The 16374-nt window shown below is 35.1% G+C and overlaps 1 protein-coding gene across 1 annotated transcript; it reads right to left on the reverse strand.

The window, feature by feature from the left end:
- Positions 1-16025, reverse strand: endouc (endonuclease, polyU-specific C). Its single transcript, XM_039761642.1, has 7 exons — positions 15916-16025; positions 14035-14134; positions 11512-11623; positions 6982-7103; positions 1766-1878; positions 933-1086; positions 1-547 (listed from the first exon to the last, which is right to left on the reverse strand). The coding sequence occupies exons 1-7, from the start codon at positions 15924-15926 to the stop codon at positions 287-289; spliced, it is 873 nt and encodes a 290-aa protein (XP_039617576.1). The 5' UTR covers positions 15927-16025; the 3' UTR covers positions 1-286.
- Between the last annotated feature and the right edge of the window lie 349 nt (positions 16026-16374).

A 16374-nucleotide genomic window follows, 5' to 3' on the forward strand; every position in this document is an offset into this window, starting at 1 on the left:
CACATTTTCCAATTTTATTTACTTGAATAAACATACAGTGCTACTGGAAAACAGACTACAGTTTGTGATTAACTGGAGTCAAATTAAAGGCACTTAATTGAGTTAAAACAAAACATATACTTTGTTTGATAAAACAACATTCTTGTGTTGCTATTAATATTTGTAATATTTTGATGATATGAAGTAAAAATCAGGAAAAAAAAAACACTTAGCTTTGGTTTAGGTTTCAAAAAAATATTTTTCTTTAGATCATGTAATACAAGGTAGGCAAATGTTCTCATTTCTGTTAAAGATGCCTGTTGTTACTGCTCAACAGCTTTGGATAAGAAGTTCCTATGTATCTTCCATGACGGTATACCACCACTTCAAGTTGGTACTCATCCACCCGGACAATTTCAGCTGTATATTTATCTTGGGACTTCAGGAAGATAATGGTGAAAAGTGCAAATTCAAATTCAGGACTGACCCCAATGAAACTACTGCCCACAGGCTTCACTAGGCCTTTCCAACTAAATTGTAAGTTCAGAACATGATCATCTTCATCAGGCTGAAAATAACAACATAATAATCATATAACTGAATTACAAAAGTACCACTTTATTTCATGCATTATTTTGAACAAAGTAGCCATTTCAAGTACAAAAGCACAAAGCCACTAATGTTAAAGTATAAACCTGCCAAAACTGGCAGGTTTCTTTCTTTAACCTGTGCTACCCTCAGTTACCTCAACATCTTCACTATAGATATCATTGGTCTTTGCTTAAGATTCCCAAAATCGCCTAAATTAAACACCTAGAAATATTTCTAGGCCATTAATTGAATTGCCACATAGACAGTTCCATTGACACCCTCAGAGGAAAGCATGAAAAATATACAGATGGTTGCTAATATAGACTCTGCCAAATTAGAAAAATACATGAAATTCCACTTACTGTGTCTTTGTTATCTCTTGCTTTATATCCTTTGTAATCAACATTGTTCAGTTTTTCTTGTAAGTAAAATTGAATCCAGTTGTGGAATCCAATTATTTCTTTGCCAAATTTTGTTTCTCCAACAAAAACATGTTCAAATCCACAAGAGTCAGCTCTAGGGGAGAAAAAAACACACACACACACACTCAAACAGTGATCTTAATTTTCAAAAAATGTAAATTAAATGCAAAAACCAAGACATTTTACAAACTGTAAAGTTCAGTTTAAGTTATCTTTAAAAGATTATTTTTATACAAACATTGCTGTGTTACTGAAAAACTGCATGATACACATTCAGACAAAAGAGTTTTGAAAGTGTAGCCCCTTCTCAATTTGTAAGATTACATGTGAGTTTTGTAATGAACAGTCAAATCTGACACGGTTTCCAATTACTTTTAATCTTTATTAAACATCCAATGACTTAAATGATGGGATGAACAGCTGTCATTAGTCAAATCTAAATAATGTTTCAATTTGAATGTGTAATATGTTTGAGTTAATGTTATACAATAAGCATTATGCTTACTGCTAAAATATATTAATTTGTACTTCTTTGCAAAACATTTTTAATTTTACATTGTCTCTGTATAAAATCTGCCAACAGACAAATTTTCCCCTTGTGCCTAAAAATTGAATTTAACAAATGATATTTCACAGCTAAAGTATGTGGACTCCTTAAAGCTACCAGTTTAGTTCACTTAAATATATTAAATATTTGTAATGAAATTTCTCATTAAAAAAATACAAGTTAATTAAGAAACAATAAAATCAAGACATTGTTTTACAATACATACCCACTTCTCCTGTCTCTGTTATAAAGTCGAAACCATATGTCATGGAGTTGAGTTTTGAAATCCTTGAGACTTGGTTTTGCTTGATTCTTACTAACCAAATACTGGTGAGTAAGCTATATGAAAGAAATATAAAGTTATTTTACTTACAATAAAAAAATTCAAAATTGTCACAATATACACTTTTTCCCAGATGTTCCAGAAGTGAGTTTCTTTTGTTTTTTCTTTGAATATAAAAAGCTTTGTAATAAAAGTACAAAATTCCACACAACTACCACTGTTTATTTCTCTTAGATGGTGGAGAATACTATGCAATGAATGTACAGTACAAAAGTTTCATGGTGCTAGTCCTTATAACTTAAGCATATTGTACAGAAAAACGTGCATCTGTCTTACTCTATCTATTCTAATGCAGCCAGGAACATAAATACTAAGGTTGACAATTTTAATGGCCAACATTGCAGTCCCTGGAAAAAAACAAAAAACGACTGCAGCTGTTACCTGGAAGAGAAAGGCAATCTGAAAACTTAAAAGGGAATGTTGTAAGGCTGAGTGTAAATAGAGAAAACCTAATTAATGATCCACTTTGAAATGCTAAAGCCTCACATTAACAAATATATCTTACTTTGATTTGCAAGATTATCCTGTTTTTTCAAATTTATAAGAAAATTCTAGAATCTTGTTTACATCCAGTGACTGGTTTTTCCACCCATCCAATTTTTTTATTTTATTGATCTATTATCCAACCAGCTATATCCTAACTACAGTGTCACAGTGGTCTACTGGAGCCAATCCCTGCCAACACAGGGTGGAAACAAACCCCGGGCAGGGCACCAGCCCACCGCAGGGCGTGCACACACACACACACACACACACAAGCACACACCAGGACAAGTTAGAATCGCCAATGCACCTAATCTGCATGTCTTTGGACTGTGGGAGGAAACCGGAGCACCCGGAGTAAATCCACGCAGACACAGGGAGAATATGCAAACTCCATGCAGGGAGGACCCTGGAAGCGAACCTGGGTCCCCTAACTGCGAGGCAGCAGCACCACCAATGCTCCACCATGCCGCCTATAACTCAAGTTTGGCCCGAACATCTTTACATGGATCAAACTACTGTATACTAATCCAGAAGCTTCAGTTTGTATTAACATTTGTTCAGACTACTTTAAACTAGAATGTGGTACCAGACAAGGATGCCCCTTGTCACCACTGCTGTTTGTAATCGCCACTGAACCACTGGCAGTTCACTGTCAAAATGCATATCAGAAAAAGGGGATTATCAGAGAAGGACTGGAATAGAAAATTTCTCTATATGCAGATGATATGGTACTGTATATAACAGACCCAGAAAATACTGTGCCTGCAGTCTTAACAGCACTTACAGAATTTCTAAAGATCTCTGGTCTCAGAATTAATTTGAATAAAAGTGTACTCTTTCCAGTGAATTCTCAAGCATATAATATTAGATTGCACACCCTACCTTTTATCATTGCAGATCAATTTAAATACCTTGGGGTAAATATCACAAGTACACATAAAACTCTTTATCAACGAAATTTTGCCATCTGTATGGAAAAAATTAAGCAAGACTTGCACAGATGGTCAACCCTTCATCTCACTTTAGCTGGAAGAATTAACGTTGTTAAGATGAATATCCTTCCTAAGCTTCTTTTTTTATCTCAAAACATTCCAATATACATCAACAAATCATTTTTTAAGCAATCAGATTCAACCATAACCTCATTTATCTGGAACTCAAAACATCCACGTATCCAAAGAGCGACTCTACAAAGACATAAAGCAGAAGGCCCTACCTAACTTTCAGTTTTATTACTGGGCAGCAAACATACAAGCTATACAAACCTAGACACAAATAGATTAAAATACACAGGCTTGTCCGCAATAGAAGTAAAATCCTGCAGTACTTCTTTATATTCCCTGCTTTGCGCCCAATAAATGCAAGCTTCCGCCAATATACTAATAACCCAATTGTGCTTCACTCACTCAGAACATGGAACCAATGTAGAAAGCATTTCAAGATGTAGAATCTTTTATCTGTGGCCCCTCTGAAAGAGAACCACCTCTTTCAACCCTTGCAAACATATGCAGTTTTTAATATCTGGAAAAGATTTGGGATTAAATTGCTTAGAGATCTTTATATAGACAATATTTTTGCATCCTATGAACAATTACATTCCAACTTTCCAGGTACACATTTCTTTCACGATTTTCAAATTAGGAACTTTGTTAAACAGAACCTGGCCGATTTTCTACATCTCGCACCCTCCTCCATGCTGTAAAAAATATTGCTCAATTTCGAGGACACCATTTCTGCAATATATAAAATTATTTTACAGTCTCTCCCTTTCAAAGATCCAAGAGAACAATGGGACAAAGACCTCTCAATTAATATATCAGATAAGGAGTGGAAGGTAGCAATGCAGAGAATTCACTCGAGCTCCATATGCGCAAAGCATACAATTATTCAACTCAAAATTATATAATCGAGCACATCTGTCTCATTTAAAATTGTCCAAAATGTTTCCAGGGCAAGATCCAACCTGCGAAGGCTGCAATCAAGTCCCAGTCTCACAGGGTCACATGTTTTGGGCCTGCACCAAATTAACACAATTTTGGACCAAAATTTTTAAGTGCCTTTCAAACAGCCTCGGTGTCACAGTCCCTCCTAACCCATTAACAGCTGTGTTTGGTGTTCTTCCAGATGTGTTTAAAGTGGAGAAGGACAAACAAACAGTGATTGCATTCACTACACTTTTGGCACGCAGACTTATTTTGCTAAATTGGAAGAATCCTAACTCTCCTCTTTTAAGTCAGTGGGAAACCAATGTTTTATACCATTTGAAATTGGAAAAAATCTAATTCTCAGTTAGAGGATCTGTACAGAACTTTTTCAAAACCTGACAGGATTTAATCAATAATATTTTAGAATTAAAATTAAAATAAAAAATAAAATAAACAGTGTAAAGCTGTACGCCAGTAAGGATAAGTGAATAGATAAATTAATAAATGAATAAAGATAAATTGCATAAAAGAGGGGAGAGAACCGGCTTCCTCAGTTTAAATGCTTATTCCAAAATGTTATTGATTAGATCCTACCAGGTTTTGAAAAACTTTTGTACAGATTATCTAAGTGTGAATTTGATTTTTCCCTCCAATTTCAAATAGTATATAACATCAGTTACTCACTGACATAGAATAGGTGAGTTAGCATTCTTCCAGTTGAGCAAGATAAGTCTACGTGCCAGTAGTGTAGTAACGGCAATTACAGTTTGTTTATACTTCTCTGCTTTAAGCCCATCTGGAAGTAACCGAAACACAAATGTTGCATCGTGTGAACAGTCATTAGAACACTCGAGACGAGAACAGGCCATTCAGCCCAACAAAGCTCGCCAGTCCTATCCACTTATTTTTTCCAAAAAAAGTCGAGTTTTGAAAGTCCCTAAAGTCTTACTGTCTACCACACTACTTGGTCGCTTATTCCAAGTGTCTATTGTTCTTTAGCAATAATAAATGGTCAACTATTAACTAAATTTCCAATTATATTTTAATGTACAAAACCCACAGCTTTATTCACATTATCATTCATTAATCAGATTTAGAGTGTACCCAACACTGTTTTAGTTACTGCTGAACAATTTTAAAGTTAGGGGATTAGGAGGGATTGTGACAACCCAACTAATTCTATGTAAAAAATCTTTAAATTGTCAGTGCCTAAATGTGAGGCTCCTGCAGCCTTCCTTTAAGATAAAGTAAACAACCTAAGATATAAAATAGCACAGACCTCAAGCACAAACCCAGCATAACCTTAACATAGTGAACATATTTAAATAAATTCCTTCACTAAAAAAATTCCAAATTGATGTTCATAAAACAATTACTCATTTAATACCACATACATGTCCTTGATTCAACTCCTGAAGGTTGTTTTTTTTAAGATATCTTTAAAAGTGTCACAGTGTATTTGATATAGTTAACATGTTCACTGGATGTGGACATTTTCCCTCGGTTCTCTGAAAACCGCTGTAGTTAATCCACTACTTAAAGATAATCTTGATGCTTCTGTCTTGGACAATTTTAGACCTTGTGTACCCCTAATCTATCTTTAGTAAAACTTATTAAAATTATAGCAAAAGTTGTTTTTCCAGCAATTAAATGACAAATTGGATAAACATTTAAAAAAATACCTGTTCTTTAGTTTTTACTTTCTTTTCTAACTCTGTTAACCTATTATTATTGTAAAACACTTTCAACTACTTTATGTATGAAAATGTAGTATAAATAAATGTTATGTTTATCAAAAGAAAATAATATCTACAAGATGAGTGTTTTTCATTTCAACTGTGACAATGTCATTATCTCTGGCTCTTCCCCATATAAAAACAAATTTAGCCCTACTTTCATATCAGTGGCTTACTTTAAGATTTAATGAAGGTATAAAGGTATACAAAGTTAAATGCAGCTCAAACCACACAAGAATTATTGTTTGTGCAGTGAAACACTGTTCCTTAGCAATTAGTGTTATTTTTTTCTCATTTAAAAGACAGAACAGAGAGCTATGGAAAAACATGAATCACATGCCTCTGTGTTATTCTCCCTCCAGCAAAGTCTTCTCCTTAGAATGCATTACATATACGATTTTTTGCACTTGATACAAAACAGACTGATGTTAGATTTAACTTATTTTTCTTCTCGTGTCTAGCATCATGTATTTGTGAAATGAAATAACAGACTACAAAAGAGAGTTCACTTGTTTGTATTAACTGAAAATATGCCAAAAATTTTGTGACCATTTATGACTCAATGTGTCTCTTTTTTACTGCTGTATGAGTTGTTGATAATCGTTATTGCCTAACACCTAGCTGACACAAGACATTCAGAATTTGGGAGTAGATTATTTAGTGTTTTAAGAAATGTATTATAAAACACTAAAAACAATATTACATATTGTCAAGAGTATGCAGAAACTAATAAAAAGTGGACACAGGACAAGATTGTAAGGGATCCCAAAGTAGTCTGTCAAGTGCCCATCTTCTTCATAGACAGTCTGGAACTTAAAATTTTGACCCAAATTTTATAAAATTAAACAGTAACACTTTGCACAGCATTAATATTAAGTGTTATAGGTTAGGTCATAACAGAAGAAAAGATTGCAAATCTATCAGATGCCTTACTCAATTATATAATACATACCTTCATAATTTTGGTTTCTAAAAGTGCATCAAGAAAAGAATTACTTTCTTCCAATTCTTCTTGTGTAACAGTCTCTGCAACACCAGTGGACATTTCATAGTTGTCTAGCAATCGAATAAAGGCTGGACATCAAAATAAATAAATAAAATAAAATAAGCAGACACAATATCTTTCAAAATACTGAATTTGCAAAACAGAGAATTCTGAACTGATTGAAAAACAACATTCTATAAGTGGAAAAACTAAGAAGGATAATTTGAGCCTAGATTACTCCATGAATTTTCCTTGCTTACATTCAGTGAGATCTGTTTTACGTTTAATGTTTACAAAATATCAGTTAGTTATGGTAGTTTTCTAATTCATTCATTCATTAAAATACTAATAATGCTTAATTTTATGCTTAAGAGCATTGATGGTGTCACACACATGCGACTACGAAGACATTGTATGGACCAAGCAAAGGTAATTCCACGCCAGACCAGGGGGTGGCGGGGTGCACTAAACCTCCCGTTATCTCTACAGACCAGCCGCCGGAAAACCTGTCTGGGTTAGAACAGATGATGTCACTTCCAGTTCCGGTGCCCAGAAGAATATCACTTCCGGCACCTACTCTGACATCTGAAGAACATCACTTCCGGTTCCCTTACATCACTTCCTGTTCAATCCCTTAAAACCACCATCTTGACAAACCATCGACAGTTCTGTTTGGAACTTGGTATTGAGAATACAATCTATACTAATAAAAGGCAAAGCCCTCACTGACTCACTCACTCATCACTAATTCTCCAACTTCCCGTGTAGGTAGAAGGCTGAAATTTGGCAGGCTCATTTCTTACAGCTTACTTACAAAAGTTGGCCAGGTTTCATTTCGAAATTCTACGCGTAATGGTCATAACTGGAACCTATTTTTTCTCCATATACTGTAATAGACTGCAGCTCGATGGCCGTGGGAGGCGGAGTTGCATCTCACGTCATCACGCCTCCCACATAATTGAGTGCCTGCCCATATAAGGTAAAGTAAACTAAATTTTTTACTCCTTTCCCTGAGCTATAGCCTAGACAACTGCAAACAAGGGATTCCATTTCTAGACCGCGGCAAACTAATATTAAGGCACTTCGCACTTTCTTTTGCATGTATACGATTATTAGGTCGTCAGGTCGGATTATGAAGACACACACAGTAGTGGAGGGCCGACAGTGCCATCCCGGCCAGTTAATAGCAGGGCTGTCTCTCCAGTCTACACGAGACCCGCCACGATGCTTCCAAAAAGGCGCTCATATCGTCAGTGAAGATGTCTCTCTACACTATATAAAAGAAAAAGGCAAATTTCCTTTCTTTACACCTTTTTTCCTTTTATCCCAAACCAAAGCCTTTCTCTCTTAACACTGCTGAGGACACAAAACTAAATTTTCTTTAATTGCTGGTAATGCCGGTAAGGCACATTACCACATGCAGAAATTTGGACGTTCACATAGAAAATGTAATTTCAGTACCACAGCTGTGTAGCGCCTTTCAAAAGGGATCTACAGTAATCCCTCGCTATATCGCGCTTCGACTTTTGCGGATTCACTCTATCGCGGATTTTAAATGTAAGCATATCTAAATATATATCACGGATTTTTCGCTGGTTCGCGGATTTCTGCAGACAATGGGTCTTTTAATTTGTGGTACATGCTTCCTCAGTTTGTTTGCCCAGTTGATTTCATACAAGGGACGCAATTGGCGGATGGCTTGGAAGCTAATCAGAGCACGTATTACATATTAACTAAAACTCCTCAATGATATAAGATATGCATCCCGCGCGATGCTTGATTGTTTGCTTGTCTCTGCCTCTATCTCACCCTCTCTGACATTCTCTGCGCCTGACGGAGGGGGTGTGAGCAGAGGGGCTGTTTGACTAGTGGATACGGACGCTTCTCTAAGAAATGCCGCTTTATCGCAGTGCTTCGGCATATTTAAAAGCACACGTATTGATTTTTTGATTGTTTGCTTTAATCTCGCGCTCTCTCTCTCTCTCTCTCTCTGACGTTCTCTGCGCCTGACAGAGGAGATGTGAGCAGAGGGGCTGTTTGCACAGAGGCTGTTTGCTTAGAAGATACTGACGCTCCTCTAAAAAATGGCGCTTTATTGCGGTGCTTCGGAATACTTAAAAGCACACGTATTAATTTTTTGATTGTTTGCTTTTCTTTGCGAGCGCTCTCTCTCTCACTCTGAAATTCTCTGCTCCTGATGCGGGCACTCCTTTGAAGAGAAGATATATTTGCATTCTTTTAATTGTGAGAAAGAAGATCTCTGTCTTGTCATGAAGCACAGTTTAAACTTTTGACTAAAGGGTGTTATTTCATGTCTAGAGGGCTCTAATAATGTTAACAGTGTGGGAGAGTTTATAAGGGCTTAAAATATATAATAATAACCATACAAACATATGGTTTCTACTTCGTGGATTTCCAAGTGGAACACAACCCCCGCGATCGAGGAGGGATTACTGTACTACCGAGAGATGATCGATATACATTGTAGCAGCTGTTAGTACTACTTACCTGTTGTGTTATACCGTCTTTAAAATGTAGCTTACCCGAAACCACTCCAGTAGTGCTCAATGTATCTTTACTTCTTAAAACGTTAATGTTTTACTGTTTAGTAACTTATAGACTACATTTTATTTTTTCCCTATATATATATATATATATATATATATATATATATATATATATATATATATATATATATATATATATCCGTTTGCTCCACAATCCAAAGACATGCAGATTAGGTGGATTGGTGATTCTAAATTGGCCCTAGTGTGTGTGTGTATATTATTATATATATATATATATATATATATATATAGATAGATAGATAGATAGATAGATAGATAGATAGATAGATAGATAGAAAAAATGTAGATAGGTGTGTGTGTATATATATATATATATATATATATATGTATGTACAGTATATGTATATGTATCGCGGTACATTTTCTGATGCAGCTAGACGAAAACAACTTCGTGACACTGCCGCCAAATACTCACAGAAAAATTCACAACTTAATAGAGATGCTGCCGCTAAATGCTCACGTAGCGATTAGGGTATTGAACAATTCGATGAATGAAACCGGTTATCTTTACAACGGTTGACAAACACGGAATGTAACTTGAACACAACACGTCCTCCAAATACGAACCTGACTGAAAGAAATAATGATAATCAAATCTTTGATGATATCAACACTCATAACAGTGACAAAACAATTACTTTGACAATCATGTTACGTTATTTTTAAAAATGTTTCCTTTTCTTTTTCATTACTTCTTTAACACACTACTTCTCCGCTGCAAGTTTTCTCAGACTAATAATTTCTCTTTTTTTGTGCTAATGCGATGTTTACTTTCTTTGTTTTGACACTGTCGTTTTTTCTGCTTTCATATTCTGTATCTTGCTCTACATGTGTTGCCCCTACTTTTTTTTTTTTTTTGTTTTTCTTGAGTCTTTTGAATTCCAGTTTTAATTATCTCTAACCTGCTCTGCATGTGTTTGGTCCCCTTGTTTTTTAACCTCTTTATGACGTTTTACTTTGTTTTCTACTGTGTCTTTTATTTTTGACCTCGCTTTGTCCCGCTTTTTTTAAATGACACCTGGTCCGTGGTGATTATTTTCCATTTTTCGAGTAATAATTTCCATTTGTTTGCGCTACTGCGATCTTTACTTTCTTTTTGTATACAGTACTTTCTAAGTCCACTGCTTTCATAATCTCTAACCTTCTCTGCTTGTGTATAGCGCCAACGTTTGTGAATGTCTTTATGAAGTTCTACTTTGTCTTTTAATTCTGAGCCCGATTGGATGTGCTTTTTTTTCCAATTCCACTTGTTCTGGGCTGATAATTACTTTCCTTATATTCTGAATTTGCATCTTGATTATTCTTTTTCGCATTTTTCTTCTCTCCAACGCTTTTGAGTCTCTTTTTTTTACGCTACTTTTTCTTCTTCGCTTAGTCATCAACGTTTCATCCATAACGTATTCTTCTTATATTCTTCTTATATGCTTTATATGCGCTGAGAGCCCTGGATCTGTGTGTGCTCAAAGCCTTACACTCACACGATTGAGTGTTTACTGCCCGTTCTCTTATTTGATACTGGTTTTAAGTAGGGCATGTCTTGCAAGAATCTCATTGTCCTGGGTCAATCTCTTGGCACATAGTCTCATGTTTAAGGTCCCCGCGAGATGCTCCGTGGCCATTCTCTTTCGTTTCACGGGTCTTTAAAGTGTCTTCCGTGATCTTAACGTGAAGAGCACGTCTCATCTCCAGTCTCTCTCCCAGGATTTTTTTTTTATGATACAGAGAAATGTTAAAATGTACAATTGTGTAACACACTCAAAATTTATATTTCTTGAAATGAATACTAGTTTTGCTGTCTTTTACAGAAACACTTTACAAAGCTAAAGTTACTCTCTATTCATTCATGCATGTTCTCATTTGCTATCCCAATTTTAAAATTAAACAAAAATTTAAAGTACATTTGACTCACCTGCATATGTTTTTATGCTTTTTAGCTTGTCCTCATTAACGTAAGTAAACAAAGGAGATGAAGCCTTATCTGCCGCATTGTTGCTGCCAGGAGCTACATATCCTGCCTTTCCCTTACGTAAAAGAAAAAAAAAAAACCAATACATTATAGCTTTTAAGATAGTTAACATTTAACAAATATAAACTGGTATGCTATCAAATCTTCCGCATTTGCTCTATTTACTGTGTTAGTCATCTTCCAGTTATGAATATTACCAGAAATGATGAGACCTCCTCTTGGGAGAAAGTGAAACTTCTCACTGAATCTTGCAGTGACAATAATTATGTCTCTCAAGCTCAACAAAATTACACAGTGTTGATAATGGCCTTCAGGAGACATTCACTTATTTACATTAATGAGACGGTTGTGGAAAAAAGTGAGCTTCTCTAAGTTCTTATGGTTATAGACCACTTAATATCGTTCAACACTAACTAGCTAATTGTTCCTTCAGTTTTTAGGAAAATGGAAGATTTTTTTTGTCCTCAGCAACCCCCGCGTCGAGGAGGGATTACTGTATATTTTTTTTTCCATTAAGACTAGAAAATAAAAAAAGAAAATTTTGTACCAATTAAATATAGTTTTCTTTAAAATAAAAAGTCTTCAAGTGATTGACATTTTTCTATGTGGCCTATTTTTTGGCCTGAAGTTTGGAGTGAAGTTGAGAGAGACTCACAAATCTGCGTACACTATGTATAAACTTCATGACACATATAGGATGTATTGGGGGATATGGGACAATGGCTCTAAAGATCCCCACTCAACTATTGAAGTAAACTAATCTTACCCTTCAAAGACATTCTTTCACTTTAGACACCATTTTTTAAAATTAATTACAGCATATAGCATGTATGCCCAACAAAGAACAATAAAATATTTATTTAAAGGTAAAAACACTAACCCATTATTTCAGAAATTTGAGACAAAAGTAGGTTTGACCAGTATGGAAAACTTTTGGCTTTGTGGATTATGCTATCACTGAACAAACAAGCAAGTCTACTTACTGTGACCACACAATTTAAAAAAAAAAAAAAAACAGAAATCCAAAATATCAGATTAAAAAATAATACCACAATACAGGTATGTTTCATTTATATTTGTATCGTTAAGATAACAAAGGGTGATTAAAAATCTGCTGTATTGCAAATTTACTTATCTTAGTGTGCATCTATATATTGGCAATTTTTTTTAACTCTAAGAATTGGTAAATATAATAAATATAAAAGAAAACATTTCATTACCCATGAATTCCAAATAAATACACATATATTTTAGAATGGTAAAATTCTTAAAAGCTGCGATTAGCAAATTTATACAGGTACTGTACAGGTATATGTTTAGCACATTTACATGCACACAAAAAACTTAGTATATGCTTCAAAAAACAGGCGTTTACATGTTTTTCTACAAAGCATTAGTGTTGTAATTATGTCTGTTAGTCTGTGGTTCAACGTGTTTTTGTAAACAAATGTCTCTTTTGTCAAAGTCATTCTTTAGGCTCTTTTTATTAACTGCAACACTTTTAGTATGAAAATATATACAATTCCAAAACTCAGTATAATTTGTGTGCACACACACACACACACACACGCACAAACTCAAGGAACAGCTCAAGAGAATAAACAGCTGATGAAACTATGATATTAACGCCCCTTTGAAAACACTGCATAACAACTTCATCATCGGAAATATGCTCTCTTGCTACATCCTGCACTTTGCCTCCTGCAAATGGATACCAATGAGATCGGATTTAAATAATGCATTTGAGTATGGCAGAGAGTGGATAGAATAATGCCTAGGGCAGTGTGTAGAAGCCAGTTTCTACCAGGGCCAAACTAACAGGTAGATTCAACAGTTGTTTGAGTAGGAGAGGTTCAGTAGCATGAAGCAGGTTAAAAAGAAAAAGGAGAGGCTACTATTGCAGTAAGAAACAAGGTGTGCCAGGCATTAGAGGGGAAGAAAGAGGATATTGTTATTTAATGCCCTTTATGAGGTAGTCAGGGCAATTTCTGTCTGAAAACTGGGTGGTGTTGGGACACTATGTACATAAAAAATAGTACTATGATTTTTTTCAAAGAAAAAAAAAAAAGGTAACTCTAACCCTGAAAAAAGAAAAGGTTAGGTTTACCCATATTTCTTTCTGCAAACCTCACATTAATACAGGCTAATAACTTATATTAAATTTTTAGGCAAGCAATGTGGAGTAATGGCTATAGCTCTGGATTGCAAAGCAAGGTGGATGTTTCAATTGCTGCTTCTGAGTCACTGTGTGACATTGTGCAAGCTACTGTGGCAGTACTATAAGGAGCTTAGGAAATATGTTTACTGTACAGTAATAATTAAAAAAAAAAAGTTGTTTTTGCAAGATAAGAATATAAGGACGAGCTATAATACTCAAGAATAATTTTGCATGGTAATTTTCTAAACAATGACAGTAAACACGAACATATTCTCCACCCAACTTAAATATTACTAGATGACTCACACCTGGAGACAAATCCTGTAATCCACACCAGGTTTCAAACGGTTTTCATCAGCAGCCCAAAGCTGATTCAGGATTTTAGATAATTCTTGATTTACACCGTGTCTATTAAAATGAACAAAAGCAAATTTCTAGAGTTATTGTTTTTTACTTTACCAAATAAATCATTTAGTACAGTAGTTAGTGTTTGTTCACATTGTCGGTTTGTACAGATAAAGTAAAATAAAAACATGTAATATGTCTATTTGTACTGATTAAGTTAAAAAATAAAAATATATACAGCAGTCTGTGTGTTTTTGCTTTGGTAAGGAGAAAAACAGCAGTATTGTGGTTTAATAACAGGAAGTGAGAAACTTAAAAAATAAATAGCAGAATCTAATTTCAATAACAAAATCTGAATTCAATGCATAGTAATATAAATAAAAGTTTAAATAAAAAAATTGCAAGCTTAATATACAATACTGCACATTGAGAATAAATATGAAAAAAAGTTTATCATTTAAACTAGGACATTTAAAAGAAAGAAAAACATGCAAACTCACCCACGCAAACTCAGAGCACAGTCAGGAAGTGAAACCATTTTTTTTTCTTTGTTAAATGTTCTTCACTCTTTGTTATACATTCCCAAGACAGATTTTAAATATAATAAATATAAAATCATCTAAGCACTTCTAAAATTAACAGCCATTTTGCTGAACTTTGCATACGTGTTCACTCATCCCCTATATGCCAACAGGTTTCCTCTAAAAGGCTCTATTTCTACTCATGAAACAAAGAAATAATGTCAGATCTATTGAAAACTCTTAACTGTTGTAAATGTGTGAGTGAGTAAGGTTTGAAGTAGCCTGGCATCCCATTTGGGTTTGTTCTTGTCATGCTGCTGCCAGGACAGGCTGGTGTTACTAGCAATGCTAAACCTGTAAGAATTTCAAGTGTAAGGTAAGTAACAGAATTCTGTGTAGAAAACACATGTAAACCAAGTGGAGATTAGGTTTCCAAATCAAAAATAAACTTTTATTGTTGAGAGTGCAGATATTAAAAAGTCATTCCATTTAAACATTTTTCAAATCTGCTTTAACCCATTTTTATGCGGTATCTTTTGCATGCTTTGACGATTCATTTTATACAAATATAAAATACAGAAGTCTGAATTGAATTTTGAGCAAAAGTTTTTTTTTTAACGAGGCTGTACTTAAAACGCTCAATTAGCATATACATTAGACTGTCACAACTTCATCAAGAGTAAGCACTACTTTATAGTAAATGAGTTAACCAACAATTTCTGAAGATACTCGAGTAACATTATTTGTGAACCTTTAACTGGTTCGTCCGCAATCTTGTCTTATTATTATGGTCGTTGGCAGCCTGAAACATCGGGGGGCAAGACAGCCGCAATGGGAAGCCAATCCAGTGCAGGGCACCGGTACGCAAACCGGATTACCTAAACTATAGACGAGGAGAACACAATTTTGTACAGCTCCTCAAAATACATTTCTCTGGACCTTCCAAGACACTCCCAGCTACTGTGCCGTCCTGCAGCCCATACATAACCTTGAATTTTAAGAAATAACATAAACTCATGATGGATGCAATAACGCTTAAACTAAAAAAAGAATGACAGTCTGAATTTCAGATATCTTTCTTCGCGTACTTTTTGAAAATCAGACAAGTTTATAAAGTCTACTCGCGACCCCCTTGTCTTTTTCAAGAACTCCATTGTTTACAACTACTGCTCTATAATTTAGTTAGAGTGAAGTAAACCAAGTTTGGATGTTTTCGCTCTGCTACACTGTATGAAAACGATATTCCACTTCAGAGTATGCATTCACTTTGATACAAGCCAATTTAATATCTCCAATAACATTAAAGAAATCAATTTATCTTACCCTTTAGCCATTTTATGTTGCTGCTAACCGCGGCTTTGGAGTGGAGCTACTACGCAGGAAGATTACATGCAAAAGATAGCCGTTTTTTTACTGAGTGATGGGCGTTGCGGGGGCGGTGACGACTTGCCTCTTTGGTCTAAACCTTGTCCAATTACATCCAGACATGGGCAAGGGTACATCTGTCACTCTTCTGCAGTTATTGTTAGCCCCTACAAAGCATATACATAGAATTACTAGACGCCGCATAACCAGCAGAATCGTATGTGTACGTCAACGTCGCCGCCATATTGCGAGTGGCACTGCTGTGGGGTGAAGTAATGGATAAAAGATGCCTCACGCATGTGCTGCTTGGGATTGTACAAACCGCTGTACGCTCCAAACCAGATCCCTGGGGATTACATTTTATAGGTACGGCTGAACAATTGTTTTGGTTATATTTGGCCATTAGACAATCCCGTT

The sequence above is a fragment of the Polypterus senegalus genome, chromosome 8, assembly GCF_016835505.1.
Source record: "Polypterus senegalus isolate Bchr_013 chromosome 8, ASM1683550v1, whole genome shotgun sequence".
NCBI classification, from domain to species: Eukaryota; Metazoa; Chordata; class Cladistia; order Polypteriformes; family Polypteridae; genus Polypterus; species Polypterus senegalus.